Genomic DNA, 25,244 nt, shown 5'->3' with positions numbered 1-25,244 from the left:
CTGTTCCTCACTCTCCAACTCAATAGCTGTTTGTCTGTTGCCTTGGGCAGTCTCTTAGTGTTTAATTTTAGGAAGTGTGGAGTTCCTGAAAGGTGCAGTTGAAATCAGGAGGATCTGTGGGAGCAGGGGATGGTGACAGCGTCAAGGCAATTGCGTCTTCTTTGGTCTTCCTGACTACCTATATGCAGTCTGCTGAAATAGGACAGTGAAATAACTTGCTCAGTTTCCATTTGCTCTGTGATTCTCTTTGAGGAAGCAAGTGGCAGATAGTCCAACCATTAAGATATTTAGTACTATCCTATCTCATGTAAAGTGTAACCCTGAGCATAAATTATTTGTGGCATTCCATGAAAGGTACTAGAAAATAAGAAAGTCTGTACGTCAGAGCTGGTTTTTCTCCAAGCCCAGTGCAGGGCAGTATCCTGTTGCTTCTTGCCCAAGTGCCTTCTCTTCTGGAGCACTTGTCCCAGCTTGGCCGGAGAGCTACCATCTCATTGAGACAGAGCCTTGACAACATTTCTGCTCACCAAAAGATCAAGATGTACTCTGATGAGAAATCTCAACAGTGAGAAACCTGAATTCTTTCATACATTTAATAGAGAGTGTGTTCTAGTCATGAATGGCCTGAAAAGCACATGTGTCTCTTTGACATGTGTGATGACTATAGAAGGATTTATAAAAGCCCTGGGCGTAATAAGTAAAGGAAAATTGAAGAAGTCATAGTATGACTGCCACATCTTGACTTTTATTTTTTTCCTTGCTTTTCATTCTTCTTCTGCATGTCTACAGCATCCAGGTTCTGAAAATATTGTAAAGTTTATAAATGAAAATGTAGGAAGTGATGGTTAATATATCAGCAAGTCTGAACTGCAGCTTGTAAAGTATTTCATGTTATAAAGTTTGCTTCTAATAAAAGAAGCATTAAGTTCAATTCAATGCACTGCTAAGAATCTGTATAAAAAGTTTTTCCAAATAGTTTTAGTTTAGAGAAATGTTTAATGCCACAAATTTCTTCTGATAGAACAGCACAACTGGGAGTAGAGGAGGAAAGCAGCTGGTGGGAGGCTGAACACCAGCATGTTCGGTGCCTCTGCCTGAAGGACAGCTTCTTTGTAGACAATAGGAAGAAAGTAGACATTTATTTTGAAACACCCTGGAGAGCAAAGATGCAGAAAAGTCTAAAAGCAGCACATGAGGCAATGCTGTCTCTTCCTATAGCAGGAAAATGAAAATTCAAGCCACAAAAATACAGGGCGGATGGAAAACATATTATTGGGGAAATTATCACTCAGTCAAAACCAGCCAATTGGTAGTACCACAGACAGGACTTCCCTTGGATTCCATCTTTGCATATAAACCATAATGAACAAGTAGTTGCCATTACTTTCAATACAGATATCCTTTCTGAAAAATGCCTTATATAGGATTTTTCTTAAATGGCTTATTGTGCATTATGGAGCCACCAAATTGTGCTGGATTTTCATGTTTGCATCTTGGTGAGCTGCAGCTCAAGAAAACTCAGCTGCTGTTTGGCTTTCAAATCCCCTCATGATCTGAATGACAGTTTCAGCTCTTTTGGGATTAGAAATGATCACTGCTAAATAGAGTCTCCAACGATGAATTTATTTAATGACTTTCTGGATGATGATGAAATCAAAATGGGATTTGTTTAACTTCCCATACCTTTATTTATTCTTTATTCAAGAAAAGTCAAGGCATGTATTTGGTTGAATTAGTGAAATGTGAAGATACAAATCAGAGTGCTCAAGGTACCTCTTTATAGAATGAGCAAGAGGTATTACTTCTCAATTTTGTCACATGATGATGAAAATTCTCATTACAGTACTCCTGAGAGAATACCATCTTATTAAGAAATAGCTGGCTTTTCCAGCTTCAAATAATTTGAAAAATATGCAGATGTTAACAAACATGTCTCTGCATACAGAAAGGGATGTGGCTTTTACTTCTATGCAGATAAATAATATTTGACAGAAATATCAGCCAGAAAGTTCTTGGTTTTGACATTGCCCATTAGAATGATCGAATTGATTTTTTTTTTTTTCACGATATTAGGTCTTTTCATAATACTTTTATCCTTGAGCCACTTCTTAAGCCATGATGATTTTAAATGGAAGAGGCACAGCAAAGCTGCTGCTGTTCCAGTTCACTGATAAATATTCAGTCTGCCTTTTGTAGCTGCTATGTACGATAGGAAGAAACTCAAGTACAAGGGTTTAATGCTGTTAATAGCTGTTCCTTTGCTTTGACTCATTTTACCAGCAATTTCCAATTATGTTTTATTCTCCAATAGATGTGCTCATGTTGGTCCCCAGAATACCTCCTAAGGTTCAGTTACCCAGTAGGTATTTTCTTTGTAGACAAGTTGACATCAGTAAGAGGAACTTCTGGTTGCTTTCCTCCTTATTTTGGTGTTGCATTTTAGTAACACCCAGTCTGGCAGTGCATAATGGCAAGTAGCTCAGTACCTTTGGCTTTTCTACAGCATCGTGTTTTATAATTGTGTTCTGGCAGAGCTGCAGAGCATGAATGTCTTTATTTTGAGCTGTTAATTAAAAGTGGAAACAGGGTGTGTAGTAAACTGTACAGATTTAACATCTAATTTGAAAGTGGTGAAGTTACGTTTCAGGTTCTGCAGAAGATTGGAGAAGGAGCGATAGGAAGTTTTTATTTTTACCGTTTCTTCAGAGATCTGATATCTAAACTATAAAACCAAGATAAAGCAGTGAGAGGATTCCAGAGAGAGTAGAAGGCTGAGAGGAGGCTACCGGTACCAAAGTGTATGGCCATGGACAGGAGTCTGCAGCTCCCTGCACAGCTCAAGGTTTTCTGATTGGGGCCTGTACATGTGAGCCGTGGGAACAGGAACAGGGACAGTCCTGTTGCCTGTGGATCAGAAGAACAGGTTTCGTTTTCAGAAACTGGAGATTATTCTTCTGTTCCTATAAGTATTTCTTGCAAAGCTGATGGTCTTGACCTGCAGTCCTAGTTGGATTTCGGCATCTTGCAAAAGTAACATTAGTTCAATTCCTTCTGTGTATGCACCAGCAAAATGGCTTTTTGAATCAGTGAGCAGAGCTTACCAACTCCCTGAGAACGTTAGGGATAGGTGCTTGAGTGTGGTTTCTTTTTTTTTTTTTTTTTTCTTTTTAAATTACTTGTGGAATTACTTCTTCAGGTATTCTAAGAGTTTGTTCAGTTCTCCTGAGCTAAAGAATGGCTAGTTAGTTTAAACTGAGATAAACCTGTTAAATTGTATTAATATATGTTTGTAGGTGTGTGTATTTGTACAGCCATTAAAATGCAGCTTCATTCAGTATTGCTTTTCCTTTCTGTTCTTGTTGATTTGAAGCTTTGCAATCCTTCTTGTTTCAAAAGCAGAGAGCAAATAGAATCTCACATTTCTTTAAAAAAAAAAACAAAAAAAAACAAAAAAAAAAAAAAGAAGAGAGACTGGAAGAGAGGAGGTTGTAAGCTCTTCTGCTTGCAAAGAACCCTGGCTACGTAGTTTGTGTAAACCTATTCCTTAGCTGAAAAATTAATGTTCCTAATAGTCAGAGATTTGTATTCGCATTTCCCTCAGTACAACCAGGACTAGATTTAAAGTTGCAAAAAGCTGTTGGGATTTTTTTTTTTTTTTAATTGCAGGGGGAGGCTCCAGCTCATTTGGAGGCTCTGGAGTGCCCGGCTCACCTGGAGAAGGTACAAGCTCCTGGCAGGCGACTGCTGGAGTGATGCCAGCTCCCCTCCAAGCCATGCAGCCCCCGCAAGTCCAGTGCACAAGGCAGCCAGCTTCAGCAGCCTGTTAGTAGAATTGCTTCCAGCAGCGATGCTGATCCCCTTGATTGTCCCTTAGTTGTCTTTGTCAAGCTATGTATTATTTTAGGATGACTGTTGTAATTAAGGCTGCTATTATTTTTTAGCCAATACTTGGTGGGAAGAACCTGACCTCAATCATCACAGCTTCTTATTTTCCTAATTTTCTACGTGTGCTCTTGCACCAGATAAACCAGAAAACATGTCTGTCTTACATCCATTTAGCATCAACAGGTACGATAACACACAGCAAGCCATAAGAAAAAGGATAGTGATAAAAATCCCTGCAGCACCGTGTGCCAGGGCACATTCACAAATTCCTACTGCATTGTGCAGGCAGATGATGAGGAGATGCTATGTACAAGCCTTTTCTACAATAGCTTCTACTGTTGATTTCAAACTTTATCAAATAGTATTTTTTTTAAAAAAAATAATCAGTTTCGAATCTTGATAGCTTGAAAGAGAATGTGGGTTTCAGCAAGTTCTTGTTTTTTCTTCTGTGCTTCGCCTACTTGCAGTGTAGTAAATTGGAGCTTGTGTTTGTGTTTAAGATCTCTTGATTTTCCTGCAATGTCTTAAAGCTAAATAAAAGAACAATTTTAATAAGCTGAGTACATTATTGTTACATTATGAGCAGTGCTTTATGCAGGTTTTTTTCCAGATGGATATGGAAACAAGGTTCTGGGCTTAGAGTCCTCAAGAAAACAAGTTATGGTGAAAGAACCCAAAAAGAACAGACTTCAGAGCTGTTTTTTTCATTAAGTGGTGCAGTATTATTTTATATCTCTCTGCTTTTGTTTTTTTTTGCTAGTAGTCATTTGCTGTTCTGAACAGTTTTGAGAGCTGCCTTGTGTACTATGTTAAAAAAAAAAAAAATTCGTTAGTCCTAGATTTTAAATCTTACATCCTTTGTAAGTCAACATGGTCTTGTTTGCACCAGAACAGAAAGAGTTTGCACAGCACGTAGGTGTCAAGGATCTGTCGGGTGAGAAGCCAAAAAGCACTTTGTTTACAATGAAATGTTGCGTTATCAAACCAGGTCTTCTCACCGCTGGAAAAAAATCTCTCTGGTTGGTCACTCAGAGCTTTTTTAATGGTACAAAGGGCCATACTCAGACAGCACTTCTGCTTTGGAGATAGAAGAAGAGCTCTTGTCTGTGTGCTCTTGCTGATGCTGTGCTTCAGTGCTGCTGCGGGAGATAGAGGTGAATCAGCCCATGGTGCAGCCCCGCTGTGGCCAGCCTGGACACTGCTAACAAGATTAAAGCTAGTGTTGGTGCATGTATAGATATATACTTGTGTCTATATATTTCACTCCTATCACTTCTCGGATGGCAGGGTTGACCTTAAGTATGAAATGAGGCAGTGGCAGCCCAGTGTTAACCGTGCGGTTTCACAGGAGCTCAAGTAAGCGGCTTGCTCTGCTGGCTGGAGGAGCAGGTGTTTTTCCATGGGAATCAAGCTCCCTGTGGGAACTTTCTTTACTCATACAACAATAAATATATTCTGAAGAGAGACAGTTTAACGACCTGAATGTGCATCTTGTATCCTACCTAGCAAAAATGAGATCTCAAGATTTAAAATCCTATATTTTTGATATTTCACTCTTGAATAGCATTTCTGTCTTCAAAATAGTCCTGAGACTCTGCATAGCTGATACTAACAATATCTGAGATGCAGCTGCTCCATAAAGTACTGCTGGGAAAATATTAACCCAAAACTGAAAAAAAAATACAGAGTTGGCACCAACTTTAGGACTCAAGAACTGTCCCTTTATTCCTTTATTCTCTATAAGGAAGAGAGGAGAAAAAACATTTACTTTCATATGATAGGCTGGATATTTTTGGTACATATGAACCATAGTTCCTTCGAGAGCTATGTGATTACCAGAACAGTAATGAAAGATGGAAGTTTTGTTTAACTCTCAGCAGGTGGATGTACAGTGCCCCAAAAAAGTAAATCACCTTGAAATCACAGAGTTAGGCAAGCACAGTCAGCACACTGCTGTCACGGACTGTAGTCTCAGAAATGGGAAACAAGATGATAGCTCTCCTTGGTTCAAAGCTGAGGCTCAAACTTCAAATGTTTCAAGGACTTCACGTGAATTTGTGAATCTATTCTGTGCAAGGTAGTTAAGGATGCTTGACACTTCATAAAGGCACACTGCTATGCCTTAAATATTCAGCCCCTAAGCTAGAAAGAAGTTATAATAGAAATGCCACAAAGCTCAGGTTCTTATCCAAAAAATTGAAGTGGACAACATGAGGAGAGAGGGTGGAACAGGCTGAATTTATAATGTGGATTGCTAATGTTTGCTTGAACCTAATGCAAACTGCCAGTTTGAATTTGGAAGACTTACTACAACATTTTAGAGACTTGTTTCATCCAGTCTGGAGAGACAGGAACACCTGATGCTGTTTTTGAGGCTGGTCTGAGCATGATTTTAGTGAAAAGGATTCTCCTCCAAATTTTGGAATCACACAGGAATTCCCCATAAGTCACTGTCTAAAGTTGCAGAGCAATAAAAGACCTAATAAGCCTCTGTTGAAGAGGTGAGCAAATTTTTTCTTCTTCTACTCCTCTTAAAACAATAAACTCTTCTCATGTTAATATCTGTCAGAACCTGAAGAAATTATTTTTGTTCTTTTTGAGCACGTAGAGTGCTCAAAGAGAAGGAGAAAAGAACCCCTACAAGGGTTCTCCTTGTAGCTGTCGTGTGGTGCACCTACCTCAGCTATCAGCTTCAGTCTGGAGTGAAGAAAAGAGTGGTGTTTCTACTGTGCTTACTGCTAATGATAAAAAAAAAATCAAAGAAGGATCAAATAATCCAACAAGAAAAAAAATATGACTAAGTTCTGTCTCTATTCCATAAAGACTGTTCTAAGCTATATGGAAGGTCTGGCACAATGAGCTTTGATATCTCAGCTGTATATTGAATATATAAATTAGATATGAGAGTATTAAATTTCATTATAAACCACATCTAATCTGTTGTATCCCTTTATGCCAAACCACATGTTGTGGATCAGTGGGATGAAGTTGCTACCGTTGTTGTTTTGACTACAAAAAGGACATTGAATTACTCGAGCGTGTCCAGAGAAGGGCAACGAAGCTGGTGCAGGGTCTGGAGCACATGTCGTACAAGGAGTGGCTGAGGGAACTGGGGTTGTTTAGTTTGGAGAAGAGGAGGCTGAGGGGAGACCTCATCGCCCTCTACAGCTACCTGAAAGGAGGGTGCAGAGAGCTGGGGATGAGTCTCTTTAACCAAGTAACAAGTGATAGGACAAGAGGTAATGGCCTCAAATTGCGCCAGGGAAGGTTTAGACTGGATATTAGGAAGTATTTCTTTACAGAACGGGTTGTTAGGTGTTGGAATGGGCTGCCCAGGGAGGTGGTGGAGTCCCCATCCCTGGAGGTGTTTAAGAGTAGGGTCGACATAGCACTGAGGGATATGGTGTAGTTGGAAACTACCAATGCTAGGTTAAAGGTTGGACTAGATGATCTTCAAGGTCCTTTCCAACCTAGATGATTGTGATTCTGTGATTTGGACAGGAGTACCTTTCATGACCTCATAGCTCACTACCATTTACGTAAATAAAATTTTCTGGCTGATTTTCATCCTTGTGACAGCAGGGAAATAGTTCTGCATCTTACCTAAAACTAATAATCAAAATCACTATTTCTTGTTTTCTTGAATTAATTTTTTTAACTGTGTCTCTTTGCTGTTCAAAGCTTTATCCATTTTCAGGAAAACATCTGGGTCCTCACAGGGGATGCAATGCAAGAAAAACTCCTCCCACTCATGGGGCAGCGTGGTTTCTGCAAATCATGCTCTAGTGAGCCTGTTCCTCTTGACATACAGGGCAACTCATCTCCTAGCGTGGATCTTCAGATGCCTAATCTTTCACATATAATGATTTTACTTGTGGATGCATTTATCTAACAAACCCAAACTGAAATGGATTTTATTCAGTCATTAAAACTTAAAAGAGCAAAAAGTCTCAAAGCCAAACAACCAGCCTTCTGAGATAAGTTAACTGTGCTTGTTTTACAGCAAGAAGCAAGTTCCTGAGTGTTGAAATTTGCTTGCCTAAGGTCAAAGTGAATTGACAACACATCCCAAACCAGGACCTAGAAACATGGTTTCAAGGCTCTAATTACAAGCTGGAAAGGGAGTAGTTGTCTTAAGCTATTTTATTGCATTGCATCTTTGACCTGAAAATAGTCAAGAAAAATCAATATTTTCCATAGACTTCTGGAGATGGCTTTGTGGGTGGATGAGGATAGTCTGATTTATTTAATGAAGCTGGTGGTATGAAGTAAATGCTGTCACGGAGTTTGTCACCACATATTGGAGGGAAAGCAATGATTTCTAAAGAGGCTGCTGTTTGCGTATTTATTGATCTTTTGGTGGAACCGTAGCTACTGGTCCTTTTGTGATGCCAGATTATTTTATCAGTGATGCATCATGTGTTTCCTCCTCAATCCATTTACATTCCCTTTAGGCACTGGCAGAGCATGGCAAAGCACTCTCAGTTTTCTGGCAGGAGGTGGCATTTTCTTTCCGAGTTGGAACAGTCACCTTCTATCATTGTCATACTAAAAATGTCTCATAATTAAGAATGTAAGTTTGGTTATAAAGAGCCAATGGGTTCTGACTGCAGGCTTTAAGGTTGTTACTTTATGTGCTGTGTGTTTCTAACATAAAAATGGGAGAGTCTCAATCTACTGTTCAGTGAAGCAAACACTTCTCAGACACTCAGCGGATCCCAGTAAGTCACAAAAGGCTAAATAAGAGAATCTGTATCGTTGTTCTTGACATCAATAAAAGAAAACTTATGATGTGTTATGTCTCATGAATTTAAACACCAGTGGAATTAAGAAAACCTCTTACAGTGTTACCAGAAATATGATTGCCAGTTGCAAATTACAGGGCTTTTTAGATCTGCTTACTGTGTTCTTCAAAGTCGCTTATAGAAAGATTGACTTGATGGTATATTTTAATATTGTTAAACTGCTGCATGTACGATATAATGGGTCCCTAACCTTGTTTGATCGAAATGAATCAAGCAAACTTGTTAAAGTCCTTAAAGTCTCATAATTTAGGAAGTTTAAAAATGATTTTAAAAACAGACTCTAATTGAGGTACATATTGCCATTTCTGTTTCTTCATGCTTCACAAAGCCAATTAATTCTCTCAGCAAACCAGAATGTGTGACAAGGAGGAATTGAGCACAGCCCAAGGGTACTCATATCTTTGAAGGTTTATTTTTGGATAGGACTCAGGGAAGAAACTTTTGAGCCTGTGAAATTTCAGAAGAGTCTAGGTAGTCGCAAAGGCACTGAATGCCATTGATGTCTGAAATCAGGGAGATGCGTGAGATGGGGACACTGCCTCAAATGGGAATCTGAGAGGTTGGATGGGCATCATACTTGGTGCTGGTGGAGATCATTTGGTGTTGTAAGTTGACCATCCTTGCAGATGTTAGTGTTTGTAGGATCATATATTCTAGCAAAATATTTTTTTTTTATCTTGAGTAGGCAAGCACAGAGTTTTTATGTGTGACATCTCTTTTAAGGGGGCTTGGAGAGATGCAAACCACCTTTTCTTAGAGGGTTTCCAGCTGTCACTGCACCACTAGAGGGAAAAGGAGGCTGGTCTAGGGAAATCCTTGTCCAGATGGTTGGAGGAGTTTTGTGGCCCAGATCGGAGTGGTGAAAAAGGTTATAATATCAGCAAGAACTTGCTGCCTTAGAGATAAGGTTTTTAGTTTATTTTTAATATTTGTAACTTCCAGATAGCTTAGGTCAGTCCTCCTAACTCAGAGCAGAAGACAAGTAAAGTAGTTCAGCAGTGGCTCATTAATGGCATGTAACATCATCTTAATCCATTTGCTCCTCAGAATTCATTTTAAAAAAACAAAAGTCCCATAAAACATTAGGCTTGCACTCAGTTAATTAGCCAAATTCAACAATGGTATTCTAATAAATATTTCTTCTATGTGTGTTACTTGTAGATGTTTGCATCTAAACCAAGAAAGTTGTCTATTTACAGGTCACAGGATAATGTCTTTCCTATCTGGCAAAAAGATACTGGTCTTTGTAAGTAGAATGAAACAACCAATTGCTTCTCTACCCTCTGGTGCTCTTTAATCAGTTTACCATCCTGTTTTCCAGCCAAGGTTTTCTTAGTACTACCAGTCTGATACTCTGAAGATAGATTTTTTTTTTTTTTTTTTTTCCTTCTAGTGTATCTGTAAAGTGCCTTGAGCACAAAGTCATTATCTGAGTTCTACAAACTAGAATTGATCTGTTTTAGGCTTAGCATAATTTCCATGTCTGGGCTGACCTGAATGTTATTGTCCAACAGGTTTCTGAAAATGTCAAGAGCCAGAGGGGAGGTCCCGGTGAAATTGAAGTTTTTCCTTCCCTTGGAGTAACTGAATTTAAAGTACCCAAGCCCTGTACCCAAGAAAAATTGATAATGAGAAAGGGAATTAATAGGATAGTCTTTCATGCGATTTATATAGCTTTCAAAAACTGTTGCATTATTGTGTTTAAAAGTGCTGGTCTACAGCACTTTCACACACGGAAGATAAGATTAAAAACTTGAAGGGACAGCTCTGGGAATTAGAAGCTAGAAGAGCTGATGGATTTGAAATGAAATAAAAGCTGCTATTGGGGGAAATTTATTTTGAAGCTAAAATAGTGTGGCTGCCAATAAAGTATTCAGAGGACTCGGATGTTTACCTTGATATAGATGTCACATTTCAATTTAGTAGACAAGTACTTTTTTTCGGCTACTGTTGTCATTATGGAAATCAGCTGAATGAATCTCTGCCATGTAATACATTATAGAATAAATTGGAATCTGAGGCGAAGTTACCGTTATGCAAATGTGATATCCTGTTTGGATCCGTGTGCAAAGTCATGTCATTGCAACTCTCTGGAATATACTGCACTTGAACAGACAACATTTCAACCAGAAGTTAGAATGGCCTTTTAATTAGAAGGGAGAAAAATGAACAGGCACTGCTGCATCTGCAGAGCATCTGTCTTTATTAAAGATTTCTTTTTTGGGGAAGTTATTTATAATCAAATACATCTTTGCAGTGAACCTTATTTTAGGGAAACAAGGGCATAGGTTCTAGTATCAGAGGTGATGTGTTCACACTTCATGCCTTTATTTATATTTCTGTATGTCTATAAACTCCTTTCTCCCCGTTTCTCTCAAATATGTGTTCTCATTTATTCTTGCTGTGACAATGGCTGAATTTGTAGGCATATGCATGGAAGTATTGTCTTATTCATAGTTTTACTGTGCAGTTAATGCATTCGGGTTGAGATTAAGTTGTCTCTCAACTAAGGTACTGTTGGAGAATTCCAAGTTCCTATGGCTTTCCAGTTTTTACCAGACAGTCTTCTCTTTGAGTTGACAGTTGACTACAGTTGACTACAGTTCCTGCAAAACCCCCCAACTTTGGTACTTCTTTGTGATAATTTCCTGGATGAAAACTCAGGCAAATGGACAATGTTGCTGAAGTAAGGATGGGGATGATAATTATTGTTTTTAATTGAATACATCTTTTCATTGGAAGCTTTCTTTTTTGCCTGCGATTTTCTGTAGGGAGTTTTTGCTAAGAATTTCCATCTCCCTATATTGTTGAGTTGTCTGTCTTGCTTTTTTCTTCCCTTACAAGAGCTTTAGAAGTTTTCTAGGCAAACAAATTGATTGTTACACTGCAGTGTAGGAGGATTTTGTGTTGCATTTATTTGAAAATGTTATTGCTCCTGGAGCTTCATTGTTAAACTAGCAAATTTCTGTAGTCCCTGCTCTCTTTTCTGCTCCATTTGCACCTTTTTTTTTTTTTTTTTTTTTCCCCTGACTGCATGGAAATAATCTACAGTACTGTTAAAAGGAAATTAATGAAGATAACATAAGAGTGCTGCAGGAATTAACAGAACTGTGAGGAGGAAATGCACGTTCTTAGAAGAAGTTTGCTGTCAGCAGAAGCCAGGATCACAGGATGAATTATTTATTTTCTTTTTTTTATTTGTTCTCAGGCTATTTATCTACAGTATTTAGTACAAAAAGAAACAGAACAAAGTTTCTACCAATATTTCTGAGAAAAAGAAAGAGAAGTTTTATTTCCATTTAGAAACAAAGTGAAGCAAAAGCATCTAAAGCAGATTGGGACTAAAGATTTTTAGAAGTTAACTTATTTTTTCTAGTATATAACCACTAGGGTGTTTACTAGTAGTTAGCCTATTAAGACCATATAGAATACTTAAATGTTAGAAAGAAGTGTCTCTAGGTATGTTATACCTCTAACAGTTCCATAGATGCTGTGCATGACATAAAATATGTGCTTTGCAAAGCTCTGCATACCTGAACATGACTTCCACCTACCAATAATGTTCCTCCGGGGAGCTGAGCTGCATTTTTAATGAGCAATACACACAGAAATACAGCACACCACAAAACAGAAGATCCCATAGCTAGTGATTCCGTACAACCCTACACTGGAATATATATTGAAAACACTAAATAATTACAGCATATGCTGGAAGAGGAAACTACCCTCTCTCCCACTTTTCAAACACCTTCTCAGCACTGGCAGATGCATTACCAAATGGAAACCTCACATCAGTGCCAAAAATTAAGAACAGAATACAGCTTGCCGATACTTCTTAACAACAATTGTCAGTGCTATCTGCAGAATCTTGAAATGACTCTTAAATGTGTATCCCTTACTACGTGTTTCTAGGAGTGAGCATAATGCCTTCAGGAGGTTGGGGGAAGAGGGAAGATGAAACTCGCACAGCAGGATTTTATCTCAAACCGTTGGTCAGGCAGGAGCACTCATTCATTAGTGGGAGAATAATTTTCACAAACCATTTCCTTACTCCCGATTTCCAAGAAGGTTCCACATAATAACTCCAGATGATGAACCGGAGTGCTGAAATTCCTGGCAGCTGATGGAAATAAAGGTTTCTTTGAGATAGTGGTTTTATGGCCCATTCCAGTTGTCAGTAGAGAGCTTCCTAATCCACTTGCTTCTGTCTCCTTTATAGGGGCTGGCTTAACTTCTCACCACTAGCCCTGTTGCTACACCCTTACACTTTGCTGGGACTAGCTATCCTCTCCTGCCAGCTACTCTAATTGAACTTTATACTTAGATTAATTAAGACCAGTTTTGTGTAGTGTGTGGCCAGCTTGCATTTGTCCGTTGCTTTGTGAGGATCACAGAAGAGGAAGGAAGTTTTGTTGTGGAAAGATATTAACTGGTCTTATAAAAATTTGAGTCATCCTACAAATTGCATTGTAATTTCAGACCTGGTGGAAGATTAAACATGTGGAGCTCTGCTGCTAACACCAGTGCAAGACTGCTGTAGATTTTGGAGCAAGTCTTTGGTGTGGTGTCTCGGTTTCTAGCCCACTTGGGGGGGGGGGGGGGGGGGGGGCGGGAATTAAAAAAGAAAGATGTTATCTGGTCTGTTTAGCCAATATCCTTGGCTGGTCAGGAAGATCGTTACTCAGAACCAGTTTCAGCATGTTTCCCCTTCCTCAGCCACTGCCTAGGGAGGCTGGAAGGGAACTGGGGGAGCTCCTGCAGGGTTTCAGGGTGGCAAACTCTTACTGGGAGGCAGAGCAATTGGGAAGGGCATGTGAGAGAGGGAAAGCAGAGGATTTTGTAATGTGAGAGTGAGATCAGACTTGAATCTGAAAGAAAACAGTGAGAAAATACATATTCCCAACCTATAGATATCTTCAGTAGAGGTTTCTACGCCTGCAGTTTTGCAGGCTCTCACTATGGTCACTGGGCATCTGTTTATTGGGGTTTGAGGGTGCTGCTCATTGTTTATGCAGTCAGTTTGTAGTGTTTAAAGTGCTTCAGAACCTGTTCCAGTAAAAGTCCTTATAAAATAGAAAAATTCCGGCATAAATTGCTTTGTCAATAGCCTGAGAAGATGGTAGAGTTCTTACCTGATGGCATTTACACACACAGGTCCAAGGGGACAAACTGAATAGTTTGTATTGGAAAAAAGTAAAAAAAAGAAAAAGAAAAAAAGGCACTTCTGAAGTGCTTGTTGTGCCTCTTTGGATCTGCAAGAGAGGCATGCAACAAGACCTGGAAGTTGGCAAAGTTTGATTTTAGGTAGAATTAGTAGGTATATGTAGAACGAAGCAAGAAGAATGGTACGTGTGGGTACAATGTTATGTTCTCGCCAAGCCTGGCTGCTCATCCGAGTGATTTATTTGCACTGTGGAGAAGCTAACCTCAGAAAATCTACCTCATTGATAACTTTTAATGGAATCATCGTGGTTATGCAATACAGAACACAAAAAACCTAAATGTGTTGTCATAGCTAAAAATAGGGATTAATGGTCTGATGCATTTCATGCTCCTGTGGCATGTGCAGCTCTGAATTACTGGGATTAGATAAGGACAATATTTATTGTCTAAACACAAGTGAAGTGTTTCATCTCAGCACATGACTCTCAAAGCAGTGGTGTCATCTGTTTGTAAAATGCTCCATGCATCCCAGCGTTTCTCCAAACAGGAGTCAGTGCTTTAGAAAGGATATCGTTAATGACTTGGAGGCTTCTTCAGCAGAGGGATCATGAAAGAACTGATGAGGAGGGGAAAGTCCATCTCATGGGAAATCTCACTCTGCTGTAGTTGGGACAGAAGGGTCGACCATGCTTTAAATATTTAATACTTTCCAGAATGAGGTGGAAAACTATATGTCATCTTGATGCTATGTGACACACATAGACAATGCAGTGCTTGCACTCTTATCTTGCAGTGCTGTTGGATTCTTAGTATTCAGTTTTATAGTGTTAACAGAAAACAGTTTTGGATTCAGAGTAAGTCAAGACACACTATAAAATTTTTTTTTCTGGGTAGCAGATCTAGGCATTCTGGGTAGCAAATCTAAGCATTTGTGCTACAGGAAAAAAATTGTATGCTTTAGGCTGTCAAGCAAGCTCTGCCCTTCAACCCTTCCTGCTAATAATATATTCTGTATCTGAAGCCATGGGCATCAGTCTGACTCCCCGGAAATTATTCTCCGTGTCCTGAAATTTTGAGTCCTTGTTGTCTGAAGGAACTGGTGGTCAAGACCAAAAGATTATTCCTGTGCCTAGGTTGTTTAGTTTAGTTTTTGGTCTTAGATGTTTTGTGCTGTTTGGTAGCAGAAATAATTAGTACATATGACAAGTGCTGCTATCACTGCGTGCTTTTCTGGCAGTATACCTGGTGCAGAGTATTTCCTCCCTCTAAATAGACTCTCCTCTCATTCCCACTTCCCTTCTGTTAGAGATCTTTTACCTTCCATCCTCATGCCACCCCCTGTTTGCTTTATGGATCCTTCCAATTGAAATTCAGGTGTTTCACCCCTGAAGTCTTCATTTCTTCTTCCCTTGCTACATTGTGAGGAGATTGCCAAAATGATGAGAGGTGGTGAATTGAGATGGGAGACTTTCATCTGAACCTCAGGTGTGCTGGTACATGGGCACTTGTAGCAATGCTCAGTCTTCTCCTTCCATGGGTGAGAGCCTGAACTATATCTATCTCTATGCTCTGGCTTTTTTCTGTATTTGTATGAACTTGTTTTGGTAGTTTGGGTTTTACTTCTCTTGCTTACAAGTAGAGCAGAGTTCAAAGTCCCCTTGGGTGTATCAGCGGTGTTTCAGATAGGCAGAAAATAAGCAGGCATGGGAGCTCTGGAGACCACGGGAGCACTGCTGCCCAGCAAACACTGCAAAACAAGCGCCGCTAAGAAGAAATTGAGGTTTCGTTCAAGTACAGCAGCGGGGAACACAGCAGAATGGAAGTGGGCAACCTGGCCCTTAGTGATGATTTCCCATGCATGTCAAAAGTTTCTAAATTAATAAATTTTGAGCAAATTATGGTAAAGTTGGACACATTACCAAATCTTCATAAAAATCAAATGCAGGCCTAGCATTTACAAAGAGGAACCACCAGCTTGGAAAGCCAACAGGAGAATCATTGCAGAAATGTTATTGTCCCATGAAATAGTTCTAAGTTCCTTGAATTATCTGAAGCACCGTGATATGCTTAAAATCCCTCTAAATAAAAGCTAAAGTGATCTTCCAGATTGACACAACACAATCTGTATAGAGTAACCTTTGCTATCTGGTCTAGTAATAACATCAAAATGTAAGCAAAGCTTTTGGGAAGAAGAGAAGTAATCAGTGAATTACTACTAGAAAAGCTGTTATGGGCCAGTACCTTCTTGGTGATGAGAACAGATTTGCCCACAGGTGAGCGAGTGGCTTGGCTTGTCCTTTGGGCAGAGATAGTCTCCAAAAATGAACTTGCATGCACAATGTGCCTCTTGCTATGTTGTAAAATGCTTGGTTTAGATGTGGTAGGTTTTAAATAGATTTCTATGAAAATAGCCTCTTTTTTTTTTTTTTTGTAAATGAAACTAAAGCTTTAATTAGCTTTAGAAGAAAACAAAGGCCACAGAATATGTATTCTGAAAACGCACAAGGGAAATAAAATGCCTGTCATGGAGAGAAATGAGAGAACCATTTTCCCTTGGTTAATACAGTAAAAATTCAAAAAAGTCTACGTATGGATGTTTTTTTAACCTAACCTTGATAATGTTAGATTTGAAAAACTGGATGAACTGTGCATCGAGCTAATGGTAACAATAATCCCCAAAATCAATACAGAAAATACTTTGCTTATTTAGTAGAAATGTCTTAATCGGGACTTTCAAGGAATAAACCAAAACTAACCATTTCCTCTCCAAATATATTTTGAAAGGAACATGTATTTTCTGACTAAAATGATTTATGGGAGAAGGGATTTCATTTATGTCAAGTCTTTAGACAGTTATCTCAGCTGAGAGCAAAATCCAATTTTTGCACATCTGTACTATGAATTCAATTGCTATTCGCCACATTTATTTGTAATTTTAGACTGATTTCCTGTGGAGTGAGGCTTTCTGTGCTTTCACTTTTCTGTGTGGTACGGAAAGAGTGATGCACTTCACTTGCAAGAGAGAAGCAACAATATATTTTATTGTATAAGACAGTGAGTTAACAAAGTTAAATCTTAAATCCATTTGTTTAACAAGATTCGATGGCAACGTATGCATGAGTATTTACTGCATAGAGGTCAGGGTCAGACAAAACTGTCAGGGAGACCCGTTGAGTCATGAGGTTCAGAAATGACCCCTTTGCTTTCTAAACTCCTTCTCAGAGGGGAGTTCAGGTGCGGCTGGATCCAGACTTAGTCCCAGACTTGGTCAGCAGTTTATGTCTAAAGGATTATATCTGTGCAGTCAATCCTTTATAGCACTTAGCTAAGATTTCAGTGTTTCAATGCTCTTATTCCCAATTCACTTGCTGAGTATCTGACACAATAAGAATTCTCTCAGTCTCGAGGAGTAACCTTGAGAGGTGCCCCTAGTCAAGGGGAGATTCTGGTGTGCAGCCCACTGCCATGCAGGAGAGCTCAGTGGGCCCTGGGCTGTCCACTCTTTATGGAGTAAGATGATTGACTTACAGTCATATTTGCATACCAGCCATATTTTGTTTGGCACATGCTCAGCTAGCCCTCAGCTGTTGAGCAACATTTATGGCCCTTAGCTATTGTGTTGTTACCTATCTCCCCAGAGGCCAACTTAAGTTGGATGCAGCTATCACGACCACCACTGGTGGCTATTGCCTAAGGAGAGTGGGGGCAGCACATCACCACACTCTGTCACCCCCTACTCCCTTTTTAACCCATTGGGCAACCTAAACCAAATTTAAGAGTGGAGGAGTACTCAAATGTAATTTAAATATCTACCAGCTTTACAAAAAAATGAAGAAAGAGACCTCAAATGTTAATAAACTTGGGAAGAGCTGGAGAATTTGCCTGTTTTGTGTCATGTTTGATAGCAGATAATTTATAGGTCCAAATTAACCCCAACACTTAATCACTTTTGTTTAGTGAGGTGACCTTATGATGGAGAGGAGCGTGGAAGCAGAGCCCATGTGTCCCTGGGGAACCAGGCTTCAGCAGTTCTCCTGTTTGCTCTGGTGTTTTTTGGCATTACTTTGGCAAGTTATTTTGTGTCTCAAGGAAAGCTCTGAACAAACTGGTGTGGGAAATAGCGGCCGTCTAGTGTGGATACCTGAAGTGCATCAAGGACTATTTCACCCTGCCCACAAGCAGAGTGAGCAAGCCTGTGGCTATACTGTACTTTCTACTCAAACTCTCATTTAAAAACTAGTTCATGGTGCTGTTGTTGTTTTACTAGATGATATTTTTGCTTATATTGTTCAACATAAAGACCAGTTACTGTTGTGGATAAGTGCTGGACAAAATTATTCCCTTAAGCTTGATCAGCAGTATCAGATTGTGAAGTATCTCTCTGAAGTGTGTCTTTAAGTACCTTCTACACCCTAATTAAAAATTGAGTAAAACCCATATTCTTTGGCCTACTTTAAAAATTGGGTAGAAACCCACAACAGTGTGGTTTCAATGGTATGTGGGTACATGCCAAGCGCTGTCTTGCTTGGTACTATCCTTCAGTGCAGGCTGAATTAGTTGGCTTTGCTTTCTGATGCTCCTTTGTGCTAGAAAAAGGATTGCGCACTCAAGTTCATTGGGGAAAGGGGGCTTCATCCTTCACAAACCAGTACAAGGTGATTGACCGTGCTTCAAAGAGCACAACATCAGAAAGATAATTTATTAGCAGGAAGGTGAGATGAACAAATGGTTTGTTGTGATGGACATCGAGTACAGAATAACAAAAGATATCTGCAGTTCCTAGCCAAAACAGTTTCATTTTATTCTTTGCTAAATGTTGCCCTTCAAAAAAATGAACTCCAAAAACCCCATCAGTTGTTTTGAGTTTTGGTAACGGAATTCAGGCTTCTACTGAGATGGCAATAAGCTGTACTGGGCTCGTGACGTACATTAATTTCTTGGCTGGTGTAATGAGGCATATAGTTGTCATGCAGGGTCACTCTGGGCGTAGGAAATTGTGCCAGTCGGAAGTGATAACTTGCATTCTGTCCTGCCCGGGTGGAATCGCAAAGATTTGGCTGTACCAGCCCAGGCTGTAGCCAAAAGCTCATCATGCATGCAGAAACTTGAAAGATCAGATGGTGCCTTATGTGAATGGCAGGGGAGCAGAGATTAGTCAGGAACAGATATAGTTCGTATGTCAGCGTATTTTATGTTTCCATTCTTTATTCTTGACTTCATAATTCAAATCCATTGATATCTATTGTGCCATCTTCTGCTTGTTTCTTTAGCTTATTTGACTACATTTTAAACTTCATTGGTATTGCGGTCCTTTCACTGCTGTGCTCTTGACACAAGCTGAGGATGCATCATTTAGCATGATCCTGTGTTTTGCTTTGTTCAATGAAATGACGACAGCAGGATGATGTATGTTGTGCTAAATATATCCTCAGGGTTTAAAAATGGCATTTGGTTGGACATATGGGGCAGTGCTGTACAACATCAAAAGTCATGCTTAAAAAGATTGTGTTTCTTCATAAAAATCGTACATTTTTGACAGTTCTCAAGGTATGTTATAGACCCGGTTATTTTTGCTACCGATGTGCTTTTCACATGTTTCTTTGGGATCTGACCTCCACTGTCATATGTGGTAAAAAAGTGTCCCAACCCGAATGTCTAATACTGGAGGACATTAATATAATCAACAAGAGATCTTTGTAAACTAGAACTAGTTTTAACAGCAAATCAGAGTATTTTCTTAATACCTGTTTAAGATCTTGGTCAGGTGTTAATTGAGGGACCATAAATCCAGGCTCTGATTTTTAGAGATATTTTATTTTTCTTGCCTGATTGCCATATGACTTTGAGCTGTCATTGAAGGGCTTCTTTGCTGGAATCTGTGATTTAGTTAGATGCAGTGCAATATGCTTTAGGTTAGTAGAATTTTTCAATAACTCAGTTTAGCATAAAAATGTAAAGAATTGTTCTTGTCATTTTTTATAGTGGAATGAAAAGAATAACTGGTGTTTCAAAGGCATCCTGCATTATTGATGGCTAATCACAAATAGCTATTTTGAATTTAAAAATAAATTGGTAAGAAAAAAACTTGTAAAGCCATCTGCCTGTAGAATCCAGACCTGTGCTTTTGAGAAGATGCTTCATGCTTCTTCTCATGGGCTACACGTGACTGGTACCTTGCTGTTCAGGTGTTCAACTGATGTTCAATCAAATTAATGTGTTTTTTTGATATAATTTTAGTATGTGATTCTGAGTGATTTGTTTATTGACTGGTGTAGCAGAAGATTAAATGCAGTCTGGAGGTGCATGGTCATTCCTCACACACTTGTGTACAGCTCAGCCACACTGGGATATGATGGATTTTCAGCACATGCAAATTTATTTGGAAATACTGTTTTGGCCTTTATTGGAGCTACTAGGCAGTGATGAAAAGGGATGAGAAAGAAGAGGTTTCTTCTTGAGCAACCCATCCCTTAGTGGCTAAGGAGAAAGCATGTTATCCCTGGGAAAATAACATGGTATACTTGAATTGCAAGGGCTTTGAGCTGAAGACAAGCACTCCCATGCTCCTAGCTGGGGAGGACAAAGATATGATGAAAATAAGGAAAGGAGGAAAAAAGTGGCTGTCTTTCATCCTCAAAAAGAGTCTTGCTTTCCCAGCCTGGTTTCACTTATGTTAGTAGAAATCAGTTACTACTGAGCTTCAGGGAAGATACTCTGGTTGGCTGGTTGGTTGGTTTAGCGTAGCTGATAACATGGGTTCACCTTAAGAAGAAGCAATTGCAGGAACGGACTGGAAGTAGAAATAAGCTGTTCTGGGATTGGCAGCTCTCACTACTGTGGTTAAAGCTACATTTGAGAGCTCCAAAGTTCAGCAAAGAAAAGGCATCTGGTGACTGCTAGGTGAGTAAGATGTAGTGCGGCTGATGCCGATTTCTTTTCACCCAAAGACATGTCCTTGAAAAAGATGCCTGTGCCCAGCTGATTGCCCCACATAACAGGCTGAAGTTTCTCATCTGTTTCTCTCTCCTTCCCCTTACTCTGTCATGGCTCTCATGTTCTAAATGCTTATATAAGGATTTTGTCCATTTTAAATTTCTGCCTCTTGAAGCAAAATGAGGGGTTTTGCTATTGTATATGATAGATTTTTAATTCCTGTGCAGAGAACAGGTCAAAATTTTTCTTTAGTTGCTTTGTCTTTAATTCACATAGAAAGGGAAGAGTGCAAACACAGTCAGGTTTATCCATTTCTAACAACAGATTGAAAGTATGGTCCAGTGATGAATTGAGAAATCATTTAGTCAAACTTTTATCCGATGGATTTTCCTGTGATTTGTTATGCTTAGGAGCTGGGGGAAGAGGAAGCAGGAAAGCTTTAGCATATGGACTAAACTTAATTTGTGTGTGCTTAAAAATGGGAAAAAAGTTCTCTGTCAGCCTTTTTGTGGGAAGTTAGAGAAGCCCCTGGCATGTTAAGCAAGCTGTTGAGATTACTTAGTAATGAATAATACATGTGTACCAGTGGAGAGATCTCACTGCTGATTATTTAAGTGGATATTTTTGTGGCCAAACTACTTGTGAAATATGCAGAGAATTTCTTATTATTAGCAGAAGCGATAAAGAGAAGATTGGACAAAGTTGTGGAATGATTTGGAGTGATTTTGTTATAGGACGTGGTTAATCACAATAGTTACATGATTTTTGGAAGGCTCGCCATATGCATTTGCTTGTTATTGTGACCCACAGTGTAGAGATTTTTCAACCTAACTGTCTCTGAGGAACCCATCTGGAAGGTAATACAGTGCATCACAGCCATTTTCACTGTTCTCCCCTTTTCTCTTGACTAATTGATACTTTATCGATCCTAAAACAGATGCAACAGAAGTGTGGGGTTCCTGATACAGAGTTTTCATGCTGGGGACAGTGGGAGAAGCAGACTCCCGCATTTTGGGAGTATCCAAGCAATTTGATGAAGCAAGGTAGAACCAGTTCTTCACACTGTGACTGTTTCTTTAGGAAGGCTGACACTTGCATTCCACTCAGAGACAAATCAGGATTGTGGCTTTCAGGGAAATAAAATTGCTTCCCCACTGTTTAAAAGGATTTTGCTCTCAGCGAGGGGCAAGGTGTAAAGATGGACCTGTCACCTCCACGTTTTCTCCCAGCTGAGCTTGATGTCTCCTTGGAAGCTTGCCTGGGATCTGTGGAGTCCATGCGACAGCAACTCATCTGCCCAAGTGTCCTTTGCACTTCCCATTTCAGGTGTGTGACTTCAGCTAGATTGATATCAGATAGTGAGAGGGAATACTGTAACATGTCTTTCTCTTTATGGATACAGCTATAGTTGCCCTAGGACTGCCCCGTGTCTTGTTTTTTCATTTGTTTGGACTTTTAAAATTAAATGTGAACGCTTAAGGAACCAGTTGAAATCAGTTATTTTAATAAGCAGTAGGTATGGTTTTATTCCATTTTTCTTGCTGTATCTCTTTGACTCATGTAACTCTTACAGAAAAGACATAAAACTTATTTAAGGTTCCTTATTTAAGAATCTGACGTTATTGTGTATTAATGACAGAAGCTGTGGGTGCAGTAACTGCGCAGTCTGAATTCCTCTCTTCATGACCATGAGCAGGACAGGGCACACTTCTTCCATGCAGCAGTGCTAGCGTCCCCCAAACCCAGGTCAAGGGGAAAAACATTAGCTTGTTTCACACGTGCATTTTGCTTCTGACCTTTGTTTTTGTGTAAAGTTACCATTGTGTGTTATTTCATCCAGGGGCTGTTAAAGAGCTTAATTCTGAAGGGCTGGGACTACATTATAAGGAGGTACCAAAGATCTTGATCCTTCTCAGATACGTTTACTCAAATATAGAAATATATCTCAGGTGTATTTATTTTGTGTTGACTCATTGCAGTGAGATGAATTCAGTGTATTGACTCAGCACTGGGTGCAGGATGTGAAACACATTAGAGAATTCAGGTTGTTAGAGAGATTCATGGCAGGGTCCTTCAGCTGCTTGTAAATGATATTAATTGACCCCCTTCATGATCTTTGTACCCTTCTGATACCATATGAACTGAAATCACTAAAGTGAACTTCCTCACTCATGTATTTGACTGTATCGAACACCTCATACATGGATTCTAGTTCCTCACCTGATCAGGTAACAAGAGCTTTGGCTTCACTTTCAAAGGTCTGTGCAGCTCTCACCTCTCAAATCAAGCTCTACACCCTCTGCTTTGCTGTCATCCCATCTCATTTTTTTAGCTTTTCAGCTAATCACCTCCTTTCTTCCTCTTACATGACCTCTAACGTATATTGTAGCACTGTTTGCCTCACATTTAAGTGACATAGGTTCCTCATTAGGCCTATTTTGCTTAAACTGAGAGTAAAAGGGTTCTTTCACTTTTCTAACCCTCTGTCAACCAGACTGTGACTCCATGCAAATCCTATACAAAACCTTATTTTGCTTGCACCTCACTTCAGTTTGTGTGCCTTGTCCCTCTGCTTTTGTGTTTCTATTTTGCATTTGATTCCATGGAGCTTCAGAGGTTTTGAAGCTCATTTATAATTGTGCTTCATCCTCAGAGTGTTTGCATCAGACATTCTCTTGTTCCAGTAGCAGAAGACTTAACCTGGTAGGTTGTTTTTAGTTAAATGATAATCTTATTGCTAGGAATTAAGTCTAAAATACTCTGCGTGTGATTTTTCTCCCACTCTTTACAATAATGACCTCAAATTCTTTCTAAAATTGCATCCTGAAAATGTGACAGTGACCAGGAGCTGGAAATACAGTTCTTGACAGAGATACGGTACTTCGGCGCTCATTGTCTCTGTTCATCATCGTGTATTATTCATAGTGGAATAACTGCCACCTTGGTTTGCCATAGTTCCTACCATCTCTGGCCTCTTCAATTTCCACTTCTTTCTCTTACATACATCAAAAGCAATGCACAAATAAACACAGTTTATAAATACAATGAAGTGGAGATAATTAGTGGGACTAGGGGAAGACTTTTCAGCATTCTTGTGACTTGGTTCATTGGTGACTACTAGATTTTAGCTCAAGAAAAATAATTTTAACAAGCGTCTTTGCAATCTCTGCCCGTTGCTGCCTGCCCCAGGAAATGCATTAGTTCTTCAGAGCTTTCATGTGCTCATCTGTGTCTTGCTTTTGGGGGAATGAATGGAATTTACCCTGTAATTTCATTGAGCAGATATATTGCTTTTCTGTCTTATTTAGGTTACATGGAAGAATTGAGGAAGGAAAAAGCTGTGCAACCTTGCTAGGAGCAGAGATTGTTAAAGACACAAATGTTCTTAGAATTATCTCATAATAATAGTTATTTAAAAGAACATGTCAATTATAATGGAACTATGACACTATTAAATATTGATATTTGTTTTGTGTGCTTGCACATTATTGAGAGTAGCAAGATTTTGGTTTTGTTTTGTTTTTTTTTTTTTTCCTTTTTCTTTTGGAGTATGCTAAGAGGAGGGCCATAAATAGAAAATAATTTTCAGAAATATATTGTAGAGACATGGAGACATTACAATTAACTCAGTCTGTAACACAGGTTTAAATGTGGCTGACCAAAAGAATGAATTTAAACAAGCCTTCAGATAAGATTTAGGCATGAACATAGGATAGAAAAGTATTTTTGGGAAGAGTAACAATAGAGGCAAAGGACCTGCCTGGTTAATCTCCTCTGCGGTTTTACCGATTGCGTTGTCCTCCTGACCTTCCATATTGCATCTTTGTCTGTCTAGAGCAGCCTTTTGTGTAAGACTGGAAGAAGTATTTTCTGTGGATATTGGGTTTTTTATATTGGTTTTGGATATTTGTGAAAATGTTTGTATGTTCATATAATATAAGTTTCCACAGAGTTGTAGACATTTTGGTAGACCCATGGTGGTCATCGAGTCTCATCTCCCATTCAGAGAGAGGCTGTTGCCAATGGTAGATCAGGTCAGATGTCACTTGTCTAGGGTGTTAAAAGTCTCCTCAGAAGTTCCTATACCTTGATCTCCACCCTTCCAAATACCAACTGCTGACCCTTTTAAAGAGTTGTTGGGTTTTCTGTCCTCCAAATGCTAACCACTGATTGCTGAGTTTAATGACAGCCAGTATGAGGCCAGCTGCGTCATTTGAATTTCAGCATTTCAGCTCTTGGAAGGCCATACAGTATGTACCAGGCACAAAGTAATAAATATCAAATGGCTCTACTGCCAAGATTGGAGCACTAGCAAGGAATTGATACAGCTGAGAGAGAACCAGGTCATTTGAAGAAACGAGTCAGGTCCTATGCTACAAAAAACTTGAGAAAATAAATCCAAAGCTTATCCTTGCAAAAGATTCTTTGGCTCCCACCTGATTAGGAAGTCTGATACAT

At 39.3% G+C, this 25,244-nt stretch overlaps 1 protein-coding gene across 3 annotated transcripts in view; it reads left to right on the top strand.

Moving 5' to 3' along the window:
• The window catches only part of TRAPPC9 (trafficking protein particle complex subunit 9), a 535,677-nt gene that overhangs the window by 345,602 nt on the left and 164,831 nt on the right, over nt 1–25,244 (top strand). The window contains exon 22 of one of the 3 annotated variants that reach the window (XM_074888692.1): nt 3,667–3,842. The exons of the other annotated variants lie outside the window; for them this stretch is intronic. Within the exon in view, the coding sequence (XP_074744793.1) occupies nt 3,667–3,827 (161 nt within the window). The 3' untranslated portion in view covers nt 3,828–3,842. Of the gene's footprint in view, nt 1–3,666; nt 3,843–25,244 lie in introns of those variants that run through there. 3 annotated transcript variants of the gene reach the window in all.

The sequence above is a fragment of the Strix uralensis genome, chromosome 1, assembly GCF_047716275.1.
Source record: "Strix uralensis isolate ZFMK-TIS-50842 chromosome 1, bStrUra1, whole genome shotgun sequence".
Taxonomy (NCBI): domain Eukaryota; kingdom Metazoa; phylum Chordata; class Aves; order Strigiformes; family Strigidae; genus Strix; species Strix uralensis.
The sequence above is the reverse complement of the archived record's forward strand: the minus strand, read 5'-3'. Positions and strand labels throughout refer to the sequence as shown.